Source organism: Pseudorasbora parva, chromosome 13, assembly GCF_024679245.1.
Source record: "Pseudorasbora parva isolate DD20220531a chromosome 13, ASM2467924v1, whole genome shotgun sequence".
In the NCBI taxonomy this organism is placed as follows: domain Eukaryota; kingdom Metazoa; phylum Chordata; class Actinopteri; order Cypriniformes; family Gobionidae; genus Pseudorasbora; species Pseudorasbora parva.
In genome coordinates, this window is record NC_090184.1 from 21864489 (window position 1) to 21889368 (window position 24880).

General features: G+C 38.0%; 1 protein-coding gene and 1 long non-coding RNA gene across 9 annotated transcripts in view; both read left to right on the top strand.

The window, feature by feature from the left end:
• The first annotated feature begins 837 nt into the window (after positions 1 to 837).
• On the top strand, positions 838 to 3875 carry LOC137038146 (uncharacterized). The gene is made up of 3 exons (XR_010897396.1): positions 838 to 948; positions 3409 to 3536; positions 3747 to 3875. It is a non-coding gene; the product is annotated as an uncharacterized lncRNA (long non-coding RNA).
• A 4390-nt stretch (positions 3876 to 8265) lies between these two features.
• The window catches only part of pbx3b (pre-B-cell leukemia homeobox 3b), a 101275-nt gene continuing 84660 nt past the window's right edge, over positions 8266 to 24880 (top strand). For 5 of the 8 annotated variants that reach the window (XM_067413483.1, XM_067413488.1, XM_067413486.1 and 2 more), the window contains exons 1-2: positions 8266 to 9758; positions 10449 to 10522. In XM_067413483.1, coding sequence (XP_067269584.1) covers positions 9562 to 9758; positions 10449 to 10522 — 271 coding nt within the window. In that variant the 5' untranslated portion in view covers positions 8266 to 9561. Of the gene's footprint in view, positions 9759 to 10442; positions 10523 to 24880 lie in introns of all 8 variants that reach the window. The other 3 variants (XM_067413482.1, XM_067413487.1, XM_067413485.1) reach the window with 1 other exon arrangement.

The following is a 24880-nucleotide window of genomic DNA, read 5'->3' on the forward strand; positions in this document are numbered from 1 at the left end:
GAATGATTGATCACTGGGAGCGGAGAGGCTGTGTACCTCTCACCTTCCCCCTGCGAGGCTCCACGTCTGCCCCTGATCCCTTACATCTGCCTGCCCTTAGCAGAGCTGGAGGAGGAGGCCCGGCTGGATCTACTCACATGTCCCTGTACTCTGGAATAGGGGAGACTCAGAAAACACGGGCCAAACCTTAAACTCTGATGCCATTGCTTTCATTATATGTGTGAAGGAAATGTAGCATATGTTTTTCAATTAGCATACTTGAAAAAAAAAACAAAAAAACAATGTAGATAGATTTGAAACATACATTATAAAAGACATGTGTTCTTTGGTTATACACTGTAGCTCATTTTGCACAATGTTATCACGTAAAGTTCACAGCAAAATTAAATTAATAAACTTTTATGATTTCTAACTTTTTCACATGAAATAGGCTATAGTCTTTGCTTATTGAGTCAATAGGCCTACAAATCTCTGAATCAGTGAAACATTTTATAAAATTAAATAAAATGATTTCATATTGACAGAAAAATATTATAGTAGATAATATAATATTATTCGGATAAATTTGCACTACTGTTACATCGTTACGCCAATAGGTGGTGACAAGTCTCTTTTAGAGTGAATGAATGAATCGTTTACTTTACAGGGTGAGTCATTGAACCGTTCACTCTAACTATTCGTTCAACATCGGATTCGTTCAGAAACTAAACAAATGGCTGCACTGCATATATGAGTCAGTGAGGAATTAAATTATTTACTTTATAGATTCTTTCAGGAACGATACAAGAAGAACGATACATACTGATTCATTCAGGAACAATACAAGCGAATCGAGTCTTAAAAGATTTGTTTGAATCATGCCTGTTGCTCGGAGACTCAGTGTTTGATTCTGTTTTGGCTTCGTCTGGACAAACCAGACAAAGTACCGGACAATACCGTTTCTAAAATGTAACTCAATTTAACTTCTTATTTATAGAACGGTGATGTAGCAATATAATAATTGCCTAATTATATTTTAAAATACATTTTAATCAGCTGTCAAACACGTTAGGCCTGACTCTACACAGTGAACATCACGCTGACATTTTTATCAGGCTCTCTTCTATGATTTAAGGAATTTTAAAGATCTCCTTTTACAACCTGAGGGGCCTATTTCTTTTTAAAAGGACATTGTTACTAACCTGTCAAAATGAAGCAATATTTTATATATATATATATAAAAAAAAAAAAAAAACATTCATTTGATATTTGATTGAAATACACGATTATGGTTTCATTAGCTCATCGATTTAGCAGTAATCTCATATCAGAGACCATCAAGCAAGTTACATGCAATAACCTGAGGCGAAATGTTAAAATATGATCCAGACTAGCTAATGACCCTATTACAATCGACCCAGGAAGCTGAGAAAGAGATTCTCCAGGTTCTACGGTGCCTCATGCGGACTGCCCTCTGCTGTATCATCATCCTTACTATTACACTATTACATCCAACCAACACAACTCATAATCTAGCAAATGAGAGAGGGAAGATAGAAGGGGAAAAAGCCCTCCATGTCTCTCAATTTTATTTCTTTCCACTAATTTTCTGCCTCTTTTTTCTTTTGCTCCATGATGTAAGAGGTGAATGTTCACCACCAATGACCTATTAAATCAGGCCTCATTCCTTCAATTTCTTCGCCAAACAGGCACCAGACCAAAATGTCTGCAGAGAGAGAGAGAGAGAGAGAGAGAGAGAGAGAGAGAGAGAGAGAGAGAGAGAGAGAGAGAGAGAGAGAGAGAGAGAAAGAGAGAGATAGGGAGCAAGACAGGCAGTCAGACAGAGGGGATGAATTGGAACCGCCCAATCAAAAATTATTGCAGCTCCATGAATGTGTCCTGTAAATGTTGGCATGCTAATTGTGCATTTATAACATTTTTAATGGTTTGTTAATTTACCTCCCACTCTATGATTGCACTTGAAATGAGTTAATGACTGTGGGGGGAGAGTTAACAACATGCCCTGGCAGACACAATATTTCCCTCTTATTTATCAACCTGGCCTGCGAGAGAGACAGAGCAGCTCTGATTGAATGAAGTCTTCATGTCTGCTGGGTGAAGAGCTTTAGCTATAGGGACATATATAGACCAGAACTGTAAAAATAGAATTAATGTTTTAATTTTCTTCCGCCCTTGGAAAAACCCCAAAACATAATTATGAAAATTACATTCAGTTGCATAATAGTTTTGCCTGTTTAAACATAAAAAGAAAGTGAAAAACAAAGCCACCAATTGATCTAAACTACACTTTAAATCGCATCACAAAGTGAAAGACTAGTAGAAAATGACTTTTTTTAAAATACTAATTACTAATATTTGTTTCAAAGCACTTACTGACTTAGTAACTTCAAAACTGTATAGTGCAAGTTAGAAAATGACAATATTTTATAAAAGGACATAGAAATAGAGGGCATAACCATAGAAAAGGACATAGTAAGGACATAGACATAGACAATTAATGTGTTGCTATTTTATAAGTTATACAATTTTTTTTTCTTTAAAATATAGATTTTATTTTCAGCACATTTTCAGCATATCACTTTTAAAATGTTAGCCTACACTAGCAGTAAATAAATGCTAATTTTATATTTATAATAATGTGTGCGTTTGTGTGCGTGCAACTGCATGTATGTGTTTGTGTGAGTGTGCGTGTGAGTGTGTACGGCTGTGCGTATGCGTCTGAGCGTGTGTGTGTGTGTGTGTGTGTGTGTGTGTGTGTGAGTGTGTTCGTGCATTTCTTTCTGCAGTTCCAGTAGCATTTAGGTCACCACAACAAATGAAGCTAATACTTTAATTTCTATAACAGTCAGAAACATATTAGTGAATGCTTGACATATTTTAAAATATGTAAAGTATTCCACATATTGTTTTCTACATAGGGATGAATGAAATAAGTCTGAATAGTTTATTTGAATTGCATGATTTACAGGAGCTACAGTGAACAGATTCATTAAAAATGTTCTCCATAAGAAAGAGAGCACAGTTTAGGAGAGCAGGTTTGATTTCAGAAGCTGTGCACTACTAGTGCTAAAACTAGACTGTGAAGCAGCATGTGCAATAAATATGACAAGAAATAGTGATATATGTTTTAGTCATTATATCAGTCCTCAAAAAAAGTTACTGAACGCTTCTGAAAAATTGGACTTTAGTTAGTAGTATCACTGCTTTTAGTTATTTACAGCCCAACTCTGGCCCTCTTAAACATAAAGCATGTCTGATGGTAACATTGACGTATGACCTGCATGCAGTGAATATCGGGAAATGGATAAACAAACACATAAACTAGATAAGAGACTGGTGTTAACATAGTTAGTAATGTCTCTGGCACTGTCCGTTCGAGTCATTTCCTCCAATCTTCCTCGGCAACAGGACATGACTTGGCGACATATAGACGAGAGACTATTGAGTTGCTAGACTACTTGTGCTGTAACCCGGGCAATCAGACAGAGAGCAACGCTAAGCAGTTCAGCAGTTAGAATCTTAAACCCCTTGTGAAGGTATGTTTGTATTCTTAGGCTATTTGATGATAAAATGTAAGAAAATAAAGCAATATAGTAACATAATGCATTTATTGTTAAATCGTCTCGTATAAATTTGTTCTTAAATTTAAAAAAGTAACATTTTAAACATAAATTTAAACTTATTTGATCAATAAGGTACCATTTATTTGTATAACTTTTCAATACTTTTAATATCTTTCCATCAAGGATTCCAATCTCTGACCCGAATAGAGAGCGAAATGACTTGGGAGGCACTTTAAGGCAACACGTTGGTAACTTACTCCACTGGAACTCCACTCCACCCCTCACTAAACAAGCCACTCTATCAGTAAATGCTAATCTCCTAATTAACAAGCTAATTAGGTAATTATGGCTTTGCAGAAGGATGCCTAAATGAATTATGACAACACAGTCACTGCTTTCTGAGACACCTGTGGGCCCCTTTTTGGCTGTCACTACGAAAAAAAGAAAAAAAAAGTAAGGTGACAGCCTGTTCAGTTTTCAAAAACTTAATTCTCTTGGAAATGATGTGTATGTTATGAGACAGGGGCTATTTGTTTTGAGACTGTCAATTAAACCTGTCAGATAAGAATGATTTTATGACTAATTAGCAGCCCATATGCATAAATAAGCAATAAATAATTAAGCATCTATTAAATATTGAAGAGATAACGAAGCTATGTTGTATGTGCTGGCTTTTTTCTTCATTCTTAACATTTACAGATACATATCATTATCTAACAATTTTCTTATGTAACGCATAATATTTTCTGTACTTTATTTCGATGGTCCTCTTTAGACATTTTACTTATTATTAGTAAAATGTCAACTAGATGCCAACTAACTCTCATTTGACCAATGTAGACTGTAGTAACTTAGGGTTAGTAGAATAAGATATGTTGTTGCAAAATTATTTATAGTCTGTAGAATTTATGTTGGTAGACTATCAAAATAAAGCGTTAGCAGATATTAAGCAGACATGTAACTGCAAAGTTTGTAGAATGTCTAAAGTGGACCATCAAAAGAAAAGTGCTTGTTTTATTATATTATGTCTGAACAGATTATGTATAATATAATCTGATATTTGTTAATTTAAGCAAAGAAAAAAGACCTTCTTCAAAAAAGCTTTTTGTTGTTGATTTTTTTTTTTTGTGTGTGTGTGATAAATTAATCTATCCCCCCACACACGCACACACACTTTTTGTAATGTTTTTAAAGTAACCACATGGGGGTAAAAACGTGTATAGGTATAAAAAAAGAAAAAAAAAAAGAAGCAAAGCCTGGTGTGCTCATTATTGAAAATAATCATGAACGGTGGGCTTCAGTCCAAAGGCAATAATATCAACGGTTACCACTGACAACACGTGACCATATTTAGGAGAAACTTCAGATGATATTTTCAAGACGCTTACAGCTTAACTTATAGGCAGTTCTGCATTCCACAATTTTCAGTATTTACTGTTTAATGTTCATATGATCCAAACTGCTGTTGAATTATGATTTAATTTCTCATTCTCCATAAATTCACTTTTCAAATCGGTTGAGGGAAGTGGGCAGTAAACAACCAATAATAGAAATTGTGTTTATGTCATTATGTAAGCATGGCATCATGACCACAATAAGCTGAAGTGTCTTTTTTCCCCTCCCACCAAAAGATTTGCTGTCATACTTGGGGAAAATGAATTATGTTGACATATGGCTGAAAACAATGGTGGAAAGGCATGCAACGTAAGGCAATGAAGAATCATGCGGTGTTGTGGAGGAGAGGATCTGGAGCTGTTCCTTTGAGCCCTCTATGACAGGTATACAGAGCCACCTGACAGCACAGTATTTCAGTGATAAATGCAGTGGGTCTGGGACTTCCATTCACTAAACTCAGGAGTGTGCTGGGCTGATACTTCAAGGTCAAGTGAATATGAAAGAGCCGAGCCACACAGCTTGCTAAAAAGAGCGAGAGAACAGGCGTCTCTTGTCTCCTCCTTAACTTCGACAACTTCTCAATGTTATGCTGCTTAAATTCATGTGACGTGCTTTATAAGCACAGATGCTGCGTTACGGCGTCGTTCTGTGATTATTGGATGTTTGTGATTCGAAAAATCCATAATCTGTCAGCCACACGTGCTATATTCAATCCAGTTCATTTACACACTGATAATAAAAATGACAGCGACTATATAAAAATGATGCTGAAACTCTGTATGATACACACACACCACACACACGCGCGCGCCCAGTCGCAGCCAAAACAATTGAATTACAGGGCTTGTGGCATGTTGTCTTACTCTGTGATATGTGTGAAATGGTTAATTAAAGGTGAGCTCATTATTCTTGCTCAGGATCCAGTAACTGTGTTAACATGATCCATGACTAATATATCACCCACTTATTGCACCCGAAGAATTGAATCAATTGCTCTGAACACCAATTCATACACAAGAGTTGAAGTAAATATGCCACTATAAATTCTACTGTCGGATCTGTATTGTTCAGTATGTTTAAATCAGAAGCCAGTGTTTGTGTATTAAATATGCTAATTATATCAAACTATATCAGAACAATATCATATTGTTTACTTAGCCAAAAGCGTCTAAATATCACATTTAATTACTGGACATGTGGTGCATATCTTAAATGTTGCTATAATGTTTTATAAAGTAGTTTAGAATGTAATAATCTGAAACTCTGAATGCAAATGAAACGTACAAATTAATTCAAACTGCAAAACAATTTTAAACAAATATAAAACATAAGCTATAAAAACTGTGCTTGTTTGTGTGTGTGTGTGCCCTTGTTTATATTACATTGTGGGGACCATAAGGATAGTAACCTGAGATCACCATTGCGGGGACCAGCAGTCCCCACTTTTCAAAAGGTTTGTAAATCATACTGGATGAGTTTTTTTGAGAAAGTAAAAATGCAGAATGTTTCCTGTGATGGGTAGGTTTAGGGTCAGTGTAGGGGGATAGAATGTACAGTTTGTACAGTATAAAAACCATTACGCCTATGGTGAGTCCCCACAAAGATAGTGAACCAGACGTCATTTTATAATTTTGGCAAATAAACAGAAGACACTTCTCTATTTTTAATTTTTTTTGCTAAATCTATAAGTATTTTGAAAATAAATGTACAACCCTTGCCATCCATTCAGCCATAAGATATTTTAGATATAGATGTAAAACTGGTTATATCAAATTGAACAATATAAACCGCTGATTCGGATCATACCAGTTCTGTCACATAACATTCGTTAACACTCACAAATCAAATTATAAACCAAACATGAAATTATTGCTTCAAATTACATAAAGTGTATACAAGCTCATTTCTAATTGGTGAAAATTATCTTTAAAAAACTCAAGTGTTACAACACGCTGGTCTCCCCTATACACCTCTTCTTATATGTTCTTACATAAAAAAAAACAAAAACAAAAATTAAGTATTGAATATCATGAAGCTCTTGGAGCTCCAGGCATGCTGACAGATTCTTCTGCGCTTTTTCGCATTGTTTATCCTCAACTGGATCATCCCAGAGGAAGTTTTGATTTTCTGCATATCTGATTATTCGCTCTTTAATTAGCCTGTGTTAATTTCCCGTGTTGAGTGTGTCAGTGATGGAGGCGGTCCACAGGGCCTTCAGTCAGTTCATGCACTATGGAACGGGACTTTCTGGTGCCAGCTTTCACAAATTCTCAGCGTAGCATCACATGTTGGTGCCTTTGGAAGGGTGTCTGATTGACTTTCTTGCTGTGCAAAAATTAACAGCTCTGTTTCCTCTGTGTGTGTCTCTGATTCTTGGTAATTAGTCCCATCACATCAGAAGCTGTCATGTCACAAGTGCAACCCCGCTGAAGTGCACTACCTCAACTATGGCACCAGAGGATTTCATAATGAATATTAACCTTTATGCACATATAGTATCTGGTTGCAGTGTGTGTGTTTTTTCCCCCCGTTTAACTCACAAATCAGAGCATTTTTTTAACCATTCTAAACATACATCATTCATTACAGCATGCATATTCAATTAAATAATAATAAAAAATAAGTCAACGCAGTAATGCAATGTGGAAGCAGTAGAAAATAACATTTAAAGTTTCTCATAAGGGTGTAAAAAATGATTTTAGTCAAATATACACATCAATAATGCAAAATAAAATTACTATATATTTCCTTCTGAAACCAGTTTTGGTGTGAGATGAGCTCTTATTTACCTCAGCACAAGAACAAAAAAGCGCAATGGTTCGGCTGTTTGACATTGAACAAAAGACGCGTAGCCTATTTTAAAGCGCGTTCCTACATGAAATGTCGTGTTTTTGAATCGGAGATACAGTGATTTGGCGGGAAAGCCTCGGTGGGTTTAGTAAGGCGAATGTAAGAAGCGAGGCAGCCGGAGGAAGGCGCAGATATGTTTCAGTGTGTCTCTTTGCTTCAAGCCCACCGAGCAGTCTGCTACCATAGCAACTGCCGAGGAGCGCTGCGCTGCGCAGCGCCGCCTGCTTTTGCAGTAGATGTCACCCTTGGCAACGGCCAATCAGAAGTTGATATCTCTCTGTACAACCGTAGCAAAGGTATTGAGCTCTGAAGGCGGGCGTTCGTGGTCAGCGGGGATCACCCATTGGTCCTTCGATCCGCCACTCAAAGACGGACTCTTCGCCGATTGGTTCGAGGCGTCTATTTCCAATATTATAAACATGTCCTCTGCTTTCCTGCCCCTGCAAGCACGGCTTGTTGGAGGCGACCATACTATGGTGTAAGGAAGCGAGGGGGCCCGTGCAATTCATTATTAGTTTGAATCAGACAATATAAAACTCCGACCTTTTGTTTGTTTTATTGGGAATGGTTATAATGTAACGGCATCTCAATGCACGGGCGCGCTTTTAAATGAGGCACGGGTAAAGTGGAGACTTAAACGCTGTTGATTTGATGTTCTGGTCTCATCATTATCATCACCAGCAGTATCATTAGTAGCTAACTGGCATTTTGTTTTCGGGGGCTTCGGCGAGAAGTGACAAGAATCTAAGACCCCTCCTCTGCAGGGCGGAGCGTGCATTTTGATGTCGATTTTGTATCTTTTTTTCTTCTCTGACACGTCCGCACTGAGTGAATGGCATTGGCACATTGTCAATCGCTCACTACCGCTGCCATCAAACAACATAAAGCACACACAGCCCGCGCGCTCGACTCATAAATTTCCGCCAGCAGATATTTTTGCGCATCGCTTTATGGCGCGTGATTAATTTTTTCGTCAGTTTTTCTATTTTCACTACTGAAAGTGAGAGAACTTTTTATACATTTTTATATATTTTTTTTTTCATACAATCTTTATAGCTGTGGTCGCCGGTGCTGATGGTTTAATTTATTTCACGCGGCTTCTTTTATTTTCTTATTTTTAATTTTTGGAAGAAAACAAATATTTAAAAAGGCAATATTTTGCCTGTTGTTCACACTCAGTGTGCTTGCTTTTAATTACATAATCATTAATTTTGATTAATTATCACTTTCCATCAGAGGCATGGGATGTTTTGTTTGCAACTCTTTGTAATACCACGGATTTGTCCAAGTTTTCAAGAAGTGCACAAGGCGAAATTATCCTAAGAAGACGACAAATAAGAATTCCAGACATCTGCAAAGGACCCCAGCTCTTCAAAGAAAAAGACAAATTGGCATGAAGATTCGGACAGGATTGAACGGGAAACCACTGTCATCTGAATGCTGAAGTTTACTTAAATAATAGACAAGAGATATCATCGCTAATTTTTCTCCAATGGACATTTATACAGGAGGATCAAAGACGATTTAAATATTTTCCATAAAGTGATTCCTGGGACATCAATTCCACTATATTTCATCCAGCGATTTATTGTATTCGCCGCGGTTGCTTCACGGTCAATATTTTGTGCACGATACCGACCCGTTAAACACCGCACATGAAATAATCAAGTTGTTTTTGCATGTGCATTCTCCGAGTTTATTTCACCCATCTCTGTGACTGAGCACGAGCGCATTGATTGTGTTGCGGCGGACTATGGACGAGCAAGCCCGGATCATGCAGGCTCTCGGCGGTGTCAACCTGGCTGGTCACTCGGTACAGGGAGGCATGGCTCTGCCGCCTCCTCATGGACACGACGGAACCGATGGGGATGGAAGAAAACAAGACATCGGTGACATTCTGCATCAGATCATGACCATCACCGACCAAAGCCTGGACGAGGCGCAAGCAAAGTTGGTGCATTTTTTTAATATAACCTAAACGTTTTCATTGTTTTCTTCAGAAAGTCTTTATATTCACGTTCTCTGAATGTGTATTAGCTTACAGTGCTAACATTTACACGTTACAATAGCTAACTTTTATTTGACAGTATTATCCACTCATTAAAAACTCTTGTCCCAACAGTAGTTTTCACAAATGTTACCATAGTAAAACCTTGAGAGTTATGTTTGCATCTGAAATTCAGGTGGCAGGTTGAAATCAGTTTTTTTTTATTCGTCAAGTTGCAAAGTTTAAGACAAAATATTAGTACTGTTCACTAAACTGGTGTATACTGAAATATTAAAAATAGCCTCTGTCTTTCACAATGAGAATGATACACAGGTAAAGTACTCAACACATGTTGGCATCTCATTCAAAGTTTGTACATCACACTTTACTACTTGTGAACTAAGAAGGCCTTGACACTTCCACAACTTTAATAGCAACTACAAAAAAAACTTTGTTAAGAATTGAGATAAATATTAGCCATCTGTTTTGAACTTTTCTGATGCGTGGTTGCCTCTATCACCACTGTCAAACTAATGCACTCTAAGGGTAAATTTTAACTCAAGACCTGATGTCTTATAAAGTTTTAATGCGACAGAATTATGAGTTTTAAGTGACTATATATCAATCTCGTCTCTTGCTCCCAAATGGCACAGGAAACATGGGCTCAACTGTCACAGAATGAAGCCAGCCCTCTTCAGTGTGCTCTGCGAGATCAAAGAGAAAACAGGTAAGATAATGCATACCCTAACAAAAAAGCAAAATTACGCACAGACACATCAAGAAGGAAAAAAAAAAGCAACAGTACAATGCCACTAATCCTTCAGACACCGCCATCTTTACTGGTGCATTCTTTTTTTATTTGGTCGTCAGCGGGGTCCAGTTGTACCAAGCCACAACCAGCAGCATCCACATATCTCTGCTTCTCACTTCTGAAAATGAATAGTCATAATTGGATGTATCAGCGCACGAGTGCGAAATATACGATGATCAGCTTTCCCCCCCTCTGCGTTGCATCGTGAGGCTGAACTGAGAGGCTTCTTTTGAGGGCATGTATGAGAGAGGCACCCCGGCAGTTCCCTTGTTTACAGCGCGCTATTCTCCCACCGTCCGTTCAGTCTTTCAAGACCCACAGTTGGTGAATTGCTAGACAATTATGAATCTTCGGGATACTCCGCATTTGTCATTGAGGATGTGTTTCGTACGGTGTTGGTGTTGTATATTAAGCTTGTTTTGCCCAGTTGTACCACTGCAAGCCCAGCGAGCGTTTACGCGTGTCCGTGGTTCGGAGAGCGGTCCAATTCCTGCGCTCCCTCTGCCTAATTATGCGACCAATTTACTGGATAATTATTGGCACTATCGGCGGTCCTGCAGTTAATTATTGCCCCCGTTTTATTATGAAAGACGCCAGCGCTGTGAAGGTTACATCGTTCACCGACACGTGCAGGCGCTTGGCGTTATGGTGCGTTATTGTTGTGTTAAAACGGACTTGTGACCAGGAGTGATCGATATGACATTTATTATTAGTTTGGTGAAAGCCTAACTTGTAAAGAAAATATTTATATGACACAGCTTACATTGGCAAATGTTTTCATTGTCATACAGCTATTTTGCTTAATCTTGTCGTGATAATTTATGCAAGTTTTGAGTTTCATCCAGTTTTTCTTTATCAGTAATTGAATGCAAAGTGGCTGAAAAGGTCTAATGACCTGGAGGTTGTCACTTTTGCACCACTTAAAAAAATAATGCAACTTGATTTAATCGTTTATTATTATTATTATTATTATTATTATTATTATTATTATTATTATTATTTACAGTGTACGATAACTGACATTATATTATTATTAATAATAATTATATATATATTTGTGTGGTACATTTCTGTATTTGACTAAAACAAAACGTTGACCCTAAGTGGCAAGCTTACTTTAATTGACTACTAACACCATTTAGGGACCTTTTATGAATTAGCCTAAATCTTGCGGCAGAAGTAGGCTACAAACACAAGTTATTTTGCAAAATGTTTACTTTCATGTGTGTGTGTGAGACACCACAAATTATAAGCGTTTTAGAGAAATTGAGAAAAATATTTCTGAGTGCATATGCATGTCCATACCAAAACAGAAATATTCTAAACCCCACTTTTTCTGACACCCAAGCACCTCTGAAATAGTCTGTCGCGCGCGCACTGTAAATGAAGTCCAATGACAGATACAACATCAATTCAGCACGTGCGTTACCAAGGCTATACCGCCTGCCCCAATGACACGGAACATTAGCATATGTCACTGTCTCACAAAAGATAGGTTTTTTTTTTCTTCTTGAGGGAGAAATCAGCACCCGTTGAAGCAAAATCAACTCAATACGTCCAGAAGCTTTGTGGATGTAATTTAATGTGCAGTTTTCCTTTATGCTGCGACGGTTAACACACGCGCGTGATGTGCGCAAAGGCGCGCGCGTTCTGCAATCATGCAGGGCGCAGGTATAAAGAGAGAATGACCACATAACCAGATATGCAGAATCCAGAGAGACCCTTAGATATGGGACTTTTTCCAGGAATGTGCAGTGTGTATTTCAGGATAATGCGGAAGGAGAATAGCAGAGCCAAATCAGTAAGGTGAGCCCAAAACACAATGGCAAAGGCACTGAATTCGACTAATAACTTTAGTCTTTACTATTAGTGTATTTTTTAATAGCATGTTGAAATATTATTTTATTGCTATTTTTTTAAATTAACTTATGAACTTTATAAATAGGTTCACAAATGATTCATTATTTTATTTTTGAAAAAGAAAGAGATTTCACATACTACAGTATGCAAAAGAGCTTAAATAATATAGTGTTTGAACTATGATGACTAATAGCATTTGAATATGAGTTCATGTGTTTATCTGGCCTCAGTGTGGTTGTATAGGCAGAACAGTGCTTTGCCCGATTTGTGGCCTTTGTGTGGCTTATAAGCAGAAGTGACTGGAGGAAGATCATAAAACTTAATGAACTTCTCTGCTGTTGGAGGTCTCAACTGTAGGAGGGCAAGGCCCTGCTCCACCGGCTGGTCTGCTTGAGTTGTTCTTTATGTGGATAGAATGAGGATTAAAAAACGAAAGTGCTAAATGCTGTAGCTGTATCTTAATGTAAGCCGTAGCTACTGTTGCGTCTCAAGAAAAGATGGATAGTTGCAAGGAGGGAGAGGGAATTTACATTGTGATCTGATATTTTAATATATTACATTTCAGATTTACTTAAATCTCAAAACCGTACAACAATATATACATTCAATGTGTGTGTTGTATTATCTCCTAAAAAAAAACTTTTGTTGGATTGTGTGATATTCAGGTGGACACATGCAATACTTTTCTTTAAAATGTTATTTTTGTTTTTAAACAATCTTCTTTTTTGCTTGCGAATACAGATAAATGTAAGCACATTTTTATATCAAGACTGTTTTGTATTCAATTTTACATTGTCCATGTATTTTCATTATTATAAATCCACCTCCAGCTGTTGACTATGCTTCCATATGCACCTATCATGTTACGTTTAATACAGCTATGTCCCTTATTACATTATAGCTCTAATTAAATATGCATAAAGAGTAGAGTCCCTAAGTATGCTAATTATTTAAATGAGCTTGTTTACTAGCTCAGTTGCTGTAATCTCGGTTAATCCCTTTGACGCTGCCTGTTTGAATGGTTTCTTTTTTTTCTTCGCTCCCTTCTTAACGCATCCGGACTAATTTCCTAACAAGCTTCACTCTGCTAATTTGTTTATTGACTCACAAGTGAACACAAGCATGATATTTTCTTGCTCTGCTCATAGGGTTTGCTTTTCTTTGTTTCCCGCTCTGTATAGTCAGACATAAGAGAAAAGGCTTTTATTATATGACAGGAACGGATTGCTAAAATTGTAGCAAAAGTAAAAGTAGATGGTGTAAAACAACTGGTACTTAAATTTTCCTTCCATGGTTTGCAGGTCTTGAGAGATGAGGAAAGCTGTCGTTTTTTTTCCTCTCAGTGCGAGACTTTTTTTTCTTTCTCCACAAGCCCGTTGAAGGACATTGTCTCATCAGAATGATAAGAGAGACTTTCGCTGATAAGCATGCTGCTCCTTGTTGTTGTTCTTTTTCTTTTCAGTCAAACACATCTTCTGTGAGGCTTCCCCCCCCCCCCCCCCTTTAACGCACCACACACATACCTAGAGAACGCCTTGTGTCAGAGCAGTATGTATTTTGCTTATCGTACTCAACAGATGGGTAGAAGAAACGAGAAGTTGAGAGGTTGTTGTCAGGGTTTGATGCTGTTGCGGTGAGAGAAAATCTGTGAAAACGGAAAACTACGACGTGATTAAGTTCCTGAAAGTTATTGGATGATGCATGCAGTCTCTGCAACTTGTTGTACACGTCGGACATGTTCTGTCAATCTGCGACTGCCATGGAGATTTACTATGTTACGTTTGGCTTGATTTAGCTCTTTTTTATTACATGCTAAAGAAAAACAAAACTTCAAAGTTGCGTCACAGCTAATTTAAAAGTTATCTTTTGTAAATCGTAGTTTAGTGTGTGTGATATTGATATTGTACAGTTCATGTCACGCAGTCACTGCTAAATGTATCTCTCTTTATACAGTAAGAGAAAATGCTAACAACTGCCAGTGCTGATGTATGAATAAGTTCCAATCGGAGAGATTTCTTGGCCTTGTATTTGTGAATCGCACCGAAGAACAGAGCTTTGAAAAGATGAAACATTCATTGTTGCTTTTGGATCTGATGCAAAGGGGGCTTAAAGGCGAAAAGGGGTAAATCAAACCTGAAGTGTTTGTACTGTAACTATGTAAACAGTGAGAAGGAAAAGCTGTGTATGTACATCTGTTTGTAGAGCGAGAGTACTGAGATGATGTGTGTGACTTCGGGAGGCATGAGTGTGTTATGAGTGTGTACCTTTGCCTTGACTATGAGAATGTCAGGGATGCAAGCGTATACGCCCTGAAACTGTGATATGTAGATGCGCGAGGTGCCTCTAGATCTCTCTTATCGCTCGCTCCGAAGGTTGTGAATGACAACCGTCATGTTGACGAGTACAAAAACGTGCCGAGTTAATTGTCAGATTAACCACAGATTACTGCAAATTCAAAGTCTTGTCGGGCTGATAGGTTTGAGTTGTTTTTGGGATCCCCGGGGCACTGCGGAGAATCGGCATGAAAATGTTTTCCTTCTTTCTCTTTTTCAAAGAGTGGCTGGGCTAAGATGATGTGTGAGAGAGAGGGTGGGTGGAGGAGGAGAGGAGAGAGATACATACATGGCGGATAAATGGATAGAAGCGTTTTGCAATGCAAAGCTGTCTGTAGTGTTGGGGAGCTTTCTTGGCACTCCACTAACTGCTACTGGAGGCCCTGAGTAGATTTCCCCATTGCTAATGCCCTAGAAGTATTAATTCACTTTGATATGCTAATTAGAGGGCATTATGCAAGAAATGAGATTAAGTGGCAGCGTGAAGTCATTTGCCTGTCAGTAAATTGAGTGTTTTTAGCAGGAGGGGTTTGTTTTTTTTTCTTCTCTTCCACTTTCTCTCGCTTCTGCATTTAAATGAATCAAATGAAGGGAATGTGGCAGAATGCTTGAAAATATTTTTTTTTGTTAGCAGATGCTGTTTTTTTTTCTTCTTTTTTTGCTTTCTCAGTCTCCCTCTCTCCCTTTTGGTCTTTTTAGGTATCTGATTTTCTGAGGTCTCTTAAAAATGTGGCGTTCACTGCTATTTTTTTCACGTTTTTTCCCCTGCGTAATCATTATAACACCATTGTACGATGTCATCTACTCCCCCTAACATGGTGGGATCAGTTTATTGTGTGTCATAATTAACAAATCAGATTATTTTTGTTTAATTTCTGCGGTGTTATTAACACATAATGTGTCTGATCCGGGCTACAGCGATGGATAAATCCCAGCACAAAGGGTGAACGAAGCCTTAACGTGTGGAAAATAAACTTGTCTGGTTTGTTTCGAGAGGGAATACAGAAGTGCGGCAGCGGATTGAGGAAGACCTCTGCTGGGTTGACTGTGTGCTAATCAGACAGAGTGTGTGTGTGTGTGTGTGTCTGTGTGTGTGTGTGTTTGGGTTGTTTGCTTTCTCTCCGCCGGTAGAGAGCAGGGCTGGCGGCAGCAGTGGCAGATGCAGCGGGAGCAGCGAGGAATAACAAAGGTGAAAGATTACCTCCATATGGCATTTCTGACCAGGAAAGAGAGAAAGAAGGGAGGGGGGTTAGGTGTGCTCCGAAGCAACACTCCTTTCTGAAGTGAGGTTTAATCAATACAGAGAGATTACAGAAAACTATTACAGGGCCAAAATCATAGGCTCCTCTTTCTCTCTCGGTTTCTCTCCTCTTCTCTTGTTTGCTGCCTCGGCGGCGGCTGCCTGCCTATTGACTTGTTGTTTTTCTGACCTTTGACTCATCAAGTTCAGAAACGGGAGGTCTGGAGGAGAGACTGCAGGAAGCCGGCAGTGTGGCCCCCGCTGCGCGGTTCCCCCCACACACACACACACACACACACACACACACACACACACACACACACACACACACACACACACACACACACACACACACACACACGTACACTATTTTTCAGGGCTGTGTTGTTATTTGTGCATCCGCGGCGAGACCCTTCTTTGTGCACTCTGAACCGGCTGAATTAATTTGTAGGCTCCATCGTAATTAACCACATGCGAGGCCGGCTAAAAGCATTACCTTGAAAAAATGGAATGCATGGATTTCTAGAGTAAGCGTTTCTTAAACCCTCGGGGACCATTCATTTTGAGGCGCCCCGACAAAGCGGTAATGAGCCAACTAAATCTAGCCTGAAGTTAATTTGACATCTGCTGGGTTATTGTTGTTATTACTTGAATTGTTATATGCATATATATATATTTTGCTATTTATTTTCTATTTTTATATAAATAATACGTAAGGGATATTTTCAATACCAATTGATTGGATTATTATGAATGTGACGGCTCCATAATTACAGATTATTAATTAATGAGAGAACATACTCATTAATTGTTTGCTAATTACGAAATAACAAAGGAGCACTTAACCATGAAACTATGAAAAATTGACTCCGGCTTGTGATCCATATTTGTGTAGGTGGGAAGCCGTGCGTCTCCGTCTCTTTATGACATCATCATGAGCCCGGTCGTTACGATCCAAAGTAAATATTAGTGAGCGTCACCCTCCTCTCCCGCCTTTAGTTACAATAGCGAAAGCGTTCTTTTTTTGCGCGAATGCCTGAGTAAATGTATGCAGCCTGCAACAGAAAGCCATTCAGCAGTGGAGACAATTGACTTTGGGCTGCTTTTTGTTCCCGTCTGCCCCAGCGATGCGTCTGCAGTGACAAGATAGTGTAAGGCAGAATGGCTTCTGCTCAGCAGGGCGCCTGGACTCCTGAATGCCGTGGCCTCTCTTTCTCTCTTTATCTCTCTGTCCTTCCCTCTCTTTCTCTGTTTCTTTCCATTACTCGACTTTGTGTTTGAAATCGAGGAAGAGTGACTGCTATCTTCCTTACAGTGCGGTAAAACCCTTTGCTTTTTTTCCAGTAGAAGGTGGGTATGGTAAAGGAAGAGCAGATGAAGGAATTAACAAAAGAAAGAGAGAGGGTACGGATGGATGTCAGCCTGGTGATGGGTAAAAAAAGACTGTGAAAAAGGAGAGGAGAGAATCAGTAATCACAAGGTTACACGCGCTTTGAGCATTTGTTTTTCTCTGGCGAAGAAATGTTCGCACTCTGTGCCTTGTCACGTATATGAGGCTAATCTACTTCTTGTTGCATATGGCAAAGGCTTTGCTGCACAAATAACGCTTCTATGCACAAACATACATATTCACATCAGTATGATTTCTCACTGTACTTATCCCGCATAGTCTTTGTCTGAGGTTTTGTGAAAAACAGATCCATAGTTGTTTTTTCTTTTGTTTTGTTTGCATTTTGTGTTGCACATTAGCTATGCAAATAAGCCTTTTATGGCATAACATTTTGGCAGGTTTATTAGGAAATGTCCCGAATGTACACGGAAATAGACCTTTAGCAATAGCAGAGCGGGTGAAAATGCCGTTTCTTGTGTGACTGTTTGCTAAAAAAAAATGTTGATTGCCATTGGAATGGCTCTAGATCGTGTTTTTTTCTATTGAGAGACAGTCGAGGAAATGAATGCAGGACATGTTGCAGGTCAGATTCAAATCTGTTTTTCCCTCATGAGCAGCAAATGCTCAATGTGTTAGGCTACTGCTAATAGATTTTGAGTGATCGTGAATCTCGATCTCCTTTTGGGTTCAGTAAAAGACAGTGTTTTGATAGAAAGCGTGACTTTAATAATCCACTGCAGTGTTTCCTCCCCAGATTCTGTATGGCTGTTAGTGACACTGTCTTGTCGTATTCATAAATTGCCTCTTGATTCCTCAACACACACAAACACTGTCAACCCCTTCCACATTTTACCCAGTCTAAGATGAGCTCATGTTTCATTTAATTATCTCTGACTTCAGATTGCTCCTGTAGCCTGTATATGAGAAAGTGCACATGAAATAGTTGATAAAGATCTTTTGAAACTCATGGCCAATCAGAGCGGGATTTCCACCGCCCCCTTTTGCCTCATTGTTTTATTTTTGTCCTATAAAAACACGACACTAATTCAATATCCTACCTATGTGATTCCCACCCTTGATTCTTGACCTACACCTTAACTGGTGTTGCGTAAATGCTCTCTATATACATACACGCACGTTCCTCAGATGCGGTGGCTGGCACAAAACCTCTGATGAATCTCACATCACCTCTGAATTGTCAGCTATCCTTTGCCGTTTAACTAAATTGTGCTCTGTATTGAAACATTAAATTTTCATTTAAAAAAAGTAAATGTTCCCACCCGGCGCTGCTGTTTTAATATTTTACACCCCCCTCCTCGCCCTGTCATCTGTATATGAAATAAGTGCAATTTGTGATGCGTTGTCATCAATAATTTTGTCACCAGGGCGTAAAAGCCGTGAAACACCCATCCACCCACAGCAGTGTTTGTGTCGCATACGAAGCAAACTGTGATGCGATGAGCAATGCTAACGTTGGCCAAACGTTCTGGATATGATATTTGTGTAACTCAATTCATACGCCGCTGTCTAACACGGGTCCCATTTGTTATTGACACTAGGTTCGTGGGCTGTTATGTGCAGTTTTATATAGATATTTTTGATATTGCAAACGGTGTTACTGCATCCAGTAATGGAAATAAAGCCTTTTTTTCCTCTTGAATTATTCTCAGTGTTGTGTTACACTGATTTACGTTCAACACGAACACGGCACTAAAATAAAGCCAGGGTTTTCAACCAAGAACTCCCTGGAGGCCCATGAAGGTACTGTGAGGGGCTCTCAGACTTATATGGAACATTTTTGAATAATTTGTACATATCTTAAAATGCATTTCTCAAAATATGGTTAATTTATGGTAGAAAGACACAAAACTCATTTTTTTAAAAATTAAGATATAAGGAGTTATTTTTAAAAGTCAAGGAAATGAAAACAGGACATGTTGCAGGCCAGATTCAAATCCGTTTTTCCCACATGAGCACCAAGACTCAGCGTGTCTAGAGATTCTGTTAACACTTTCTTTAATACACATTTATTTATTTCTCAAAAAATGGTTAATTTCTGGTAGAAAGACACAACTCTTATACACATTCTAAAGAGTATAAAACCACCCGTTGAAAATTGTAACAACACATTGACAACACACTTGAATTCAGGGCATGGAAAAAGATGTAAATGTAGTTGAGAAGCATATCATTTTTCAAGCATTTTTATAATAGTGGGGTCCTTGGACTGACCAAAGGTAAAAAAAAAAGGATAAGAGTCCTTGAAATTAAGAAAATGCTACTGTGAAATGATTGAGCACACCTTAAGGGTCAGATTTAGGTTTCAAGAATTACCTAGAGAACCATAAACTACAATTGTGCAATACTTACAATTATTCAACCTCTACTACTCATACAGACCTGCAAATAACTCTGGCATGATTATAAATGTTGCAGGTGATTACACAATTCAAGTGCATTACTCAAATGTGTCTCCGAATCTTTACAGTCGCCCAATGAGGTAATGTCCAAGTCCTTGCCGAGGCTTTCTTGGGTCATAGATACCACTCTGGTCGCAGGACCTCGGCTCTGTATGGCTATCCAACAGAACCCGCATCACTGTCAGGATGCTTATTAGCACAAAAAGGGTCAGGTGGGAGGGGAGGGGAGGAGAGTGGTCCTCTCATTGTAATGACATCGCTATTTATAGATCTCCATTTCATTAGCCTCCTCTGTTTCAGTGGTGAGATTTTCTCAAGGGGCAGAAGATGCAAGTCCGTATACTTCCTCATGCACTTTCCTCACGTGTGTAATATGCAGTGTTTGTCAATGCACACTTGCCTTTCTAGGGCAGAACTACTGCATAGCTGTGCTTAGGTTTCTCCATGTTGTGGTGTTTAGTTCTTTATTATTTAGAAACATTTTTTGGTAGCAATTATATAGTTTATTCAGTAGGGTTGGTTGGTTATTTTAATTAAATCTGATAATTATCCGTATACCTGTGTCTATTTTTAAAGAAAGTACATTTTGTTTAGAATCACATATTCTTTAAGTTTACTCACTCTCTCCTCTTTGCAAAATTTAAGATGAGGATCTTTTTTTATTTTTTATATGTGTTCAGAATCTAGCGACTGTAAAATTTGGCCGATGCGTTTTAGAGCTCAGATCAGTTTGCCTGTGTGTGCAGAAATCCAAACAGTTTCCTTTAATGGTAAATTAGACTCAAGTATAAGCCTGTTTTATTTTTTTTTAGCCTAAAGCAGCATTTCAGGGTCTTATTCTCCCCACAGCACTGCTCTATCCTCCCCTCTTCCCATTTGCATTCCTCAAATGAAGTCCCTGTGCCATTGTTCCTTCAGCATTTCATACGTTAGAATGATATATTGAAAGCAGAAATGGGAAAAAGACTGCAACGCAATGAAATTTTAATCATCGTCTTCTGCTGCTTTAACAAGGCAAATAATTCTTATTGGCTGCTGTGTTAAGATTTCTAATATTTAATTCATAACAAAGCTGGCGTTATTCTGCCACAGTCTTGACAAGCCTCGCTTCGTCTGCACGGAGCAGCAGCTAAAAAACCTATAAGCAGACGTAAATGTCCAAAAGCTAGCGGGCAGCGTCCTCAGGAGTGGTTTCTAAAAATCGACTACTAGGCATTCCTTGGATTTAATCGCTGGAGGGGTTATATATCGATTGATTTGCACTTATTTATTTAACATCAAGAAACCAGCCTAATGCCATCGCTCACTTTGACCGTGGCGTTTTCGGTTAATGCTCACACGTTTAATGTCCCTTTTTTCCCCAGTTAAACATACACTCCCATGAATAAATGACCCTCACACAGTTGACAGGACGTTTTAAAGCCAACCAGCTACTGTAACTGAAGAAGTTAAATGCTAATGTTTAGGTTTTTGCAACCATGGGGACATTTACAGTCTTGGGCGAGGAAAACGAGGAAAGTTATGCAGGCCACGCAGAGTATCTCACAGAGAGTAAACTGTTTAACTCCTGACTGAACGAGATTTACGCTACGTGTTGCTAACGGTGCTAGAGGGAATGCTCCTCTGTCCAACTCTTCCATCTTTATACATCCTATCAGTTAAACAATCCAGAAAGCTAAGTGTAACAGCATTCTTTTTTTCAAGAGTACCTAGTGAGCTACATATGTAGCATTTGAAGTCTGACGTAAAGGCTGTTCTTAAAGAAGGTCAACATAATTATACTACTATACACTGTAAAAAGAAAATCATGTCTCCAATTGAAATTTTTCAGTTGGCTGAATTGAGTTTCTGTTAATTGATGCAATTTAATTAACTGAAATTCCATTTGGCCAACTGAAAAATTTAGATGTGATCAGTCACTTGAAAATTTTCAATTGGAGACATGATTATTTTTATTTATTTTTACAGTGTATTTGAGTTAAATCCTTGCAGAATCCATTAAAAATAGTTTATATTATTTATTGTATAAACTTTATAATTTATCAATAAAATTTATTGTATATGAAAAGTTTTGGGTAAAGATGTTTTTAATGTTTTTAATAAGGTATCTTGCACTCACCAAGGCTGCATTGATTTGATCAGAAATACAGTAAAACAATATTATTGTGAACTATTATTACAATTTAAAAGGACTGTTTTCTATTTGAATACATTTTACAAATATATTTATCCCTGTGAAGGCAACCGTTATTTCAATAATCCTTCAGAAATCATTCTTAAATGCTAATTTGGTGCTTAGAAAACATTTAGCAATGTTGAAAACAGTTGTATTGCCTTTATATTTTTGAGGAAACTGATACATTTTGTTCTGGATTCTTTCATAAATAGTTGGTTCAAAAGAACAGCATTTATTTAAAATATAAACTTTTATAAAATTATAAATGTATTTTAATGTTTTAATATTATTTAATGTTACTGAGTTCCTTGCTGAATAAAAGTATTAATTTCTTTAAAAAAATCTTTTATGAACAGTGCTGTATGGATAAAATTAATTCAGTGTGATTAAAAATACATTCTTACCCAACATACATCTGTGCCATGTAATGGCTTTTCGAGTAGTGCTCCATTAGTTTAGCAACATGCCAACTTCAAACTAGTAGTCAATTGCCAGTCGAGCGATTGCTATTTATGTTTCACACAGATTTGTCGACCACCTAGCATCTTCCAAATCAGTCACTTATGATGTTCCATTGTCAGTAAGCTGCCTAGGCAGTAGGCACCTCACTAGGTTTTGGAACAGAGCTTGTATCTTCACCCTAAGCCCTTGAAGTTCAATTTTGTAAGCTGAAGCAACGGAAAGATGGCACAGGGCCAGCCGGAGCTAGGTGCTGTCTCATGTTTCAGTGAGAGGGGGCAGATCCTGTTCTGGGCTCATGGTGAAATGGCTTAATTGGTGTCAGAGCCCCTGGGATAGTCTCTCTCTCTCTTTCTATCTCTGGCTATCTCTCTCCCTTTCCCTTTCTCTTGGTGTGCTCTGAAAAGCAACTTTACCTCCTCTCCTCTCCTCTCCTCTCCTCTCCTCTCCTCTCCTCTCCTCTCCTCTCCTCTCCTCTCCTCTCCTCTCCTCTCCTCTCCTCTCCTCTCCTCTCCTCTCCTCTCCTCTCCTCTCCTCTCCTCTCCTCTCCTCTCCTCTCCTCTCCTCTCCTCTCCTCTCCTCTCCTCTCCTCTCCTCTCCTCTCCTCTCCTCTCCTCTCCTCTCCGTGCTTCTCGAATGAGGAGTGAGCAGCACCATAACAATACTTGCTGATGTTTGGGATGACAGAAATGAATACGCACTCATCTCCTGGGAGAGTGGTGATTAATGGCAGTGAGTAGGGGAACATTCTCCTTTCCTCCTGCTACACTTTGATGGGGATTGAAAAGCAGCAGAAGAAAAGGGTCAGGTTTTTATTCTCTCACAACGTGGAGGTCATCCTCGAGAACATTATTGCTATTTCCTGCTGCCTTTCTTTCCATTTTCGTTCCTGTTCTCACTTCGCCATCCTCTATTTTGCGTGTTGTTGTCGGTTGGAGGTCCTTGCTGTGATATTTCTCCAATGAAGCGTCCCAATAGTGGTCGAATGATATGGGATTTTCAATTGGTGTATGTTGCAGGTTCTGTATATATACTATAGTACTGTTTAAAGTGGGTATTGGGGTTGGCGAGATTTGTTTAATGTGTGTCTCTGTGTGTATGTATCTTGAAGGATTGTGTGATACTGAGGATTTGAGTATATATATATGAGATATTAGAATGATGTGTGATACTGATATATATATATATATATATATATATATATATATATATATATATATATATATATATATATATATATATATATATATATATATATATATATATATATATATATATATATATATAATTCTAATTTGCTTATTTGGTGCTCATAATATAATCCCTATTATCAATGTTGAAAGCAGATGTGCTGATTAATATTTTGGAAATATATAATCATCATAATTTTTTTTTTAAGCATTCTTTGATGAATAAAAGGTTCAAAAGAATAACATTTATCTTGATTTGATCAATTTAAAGCATCCTCTCTGTATAAAAGTATGAATTTCTTTTGAAAATAAATAATATTTAACTGACCCAATACTTTTAAATAGCAGTGTATGTATGTGATCTAGGCAATTACTCTCAACTGGTAGGTCAAGAAGGTTTTATTCTGCTAGAGTTACAAAGAGTTGGGAAAAATAATGCTAAATGCATCTAAAATACAACTGAATGTGTATAATTGCCATATAATTGTGCATTAATTATGATAACTGGCTTTTAAAAAGGAGGAGATAATTCCTGTATGTGTTATTGTCTGATGTCAAAGGTCATGTATTCAACATTTATGGCATTTCAGCATTTTATATGTCACTTTATGAAGATGCCAACCAGAACAGGTTATATGACATGTCCTTCCATCTTTTGAAAAAACAAAACTAATAAAACTTAACAATGCAAAATAAAAGACATGTAAAATATGGGTTAATTTGAGCTAATGCAATGCCAGACAGCTAAACTAGATTTATGGTCTAAAAGTTTTCTCAAAAGTTAAAATAATTCAAATGTTAAACCGGTAACTCTTTAGTATGGGCAACAAATATTCAAGATTAACTACGACTTTTGCCTCAATAAACCCCTAATTTACTGCTTACTAATAGTTAGTAAGGTATTTATTAAGTTGTAAAGGGATTAAGGGATGTAGAATATGGTAATGCAGAATGAGGCATTAATATGTGCTTTATAAGTACTAATAAACAGCCAATATCCTAATAATATGCATGCTATTATGCAACTAGTTAAAAGCGAGAACTGAACCCTAAAATAAAATGTCACGATAAAACCGCAGGTCACAGACTTGATCTGATTTTGTGCACACCATGTATTCGTGTCTTCATATCAGTTAAGATAGTGAGGTTAATCACTGTCACACAGTTTTTCTTCCTTCCCTCTCTTCTTTGTGTCTCTGGCAGTGG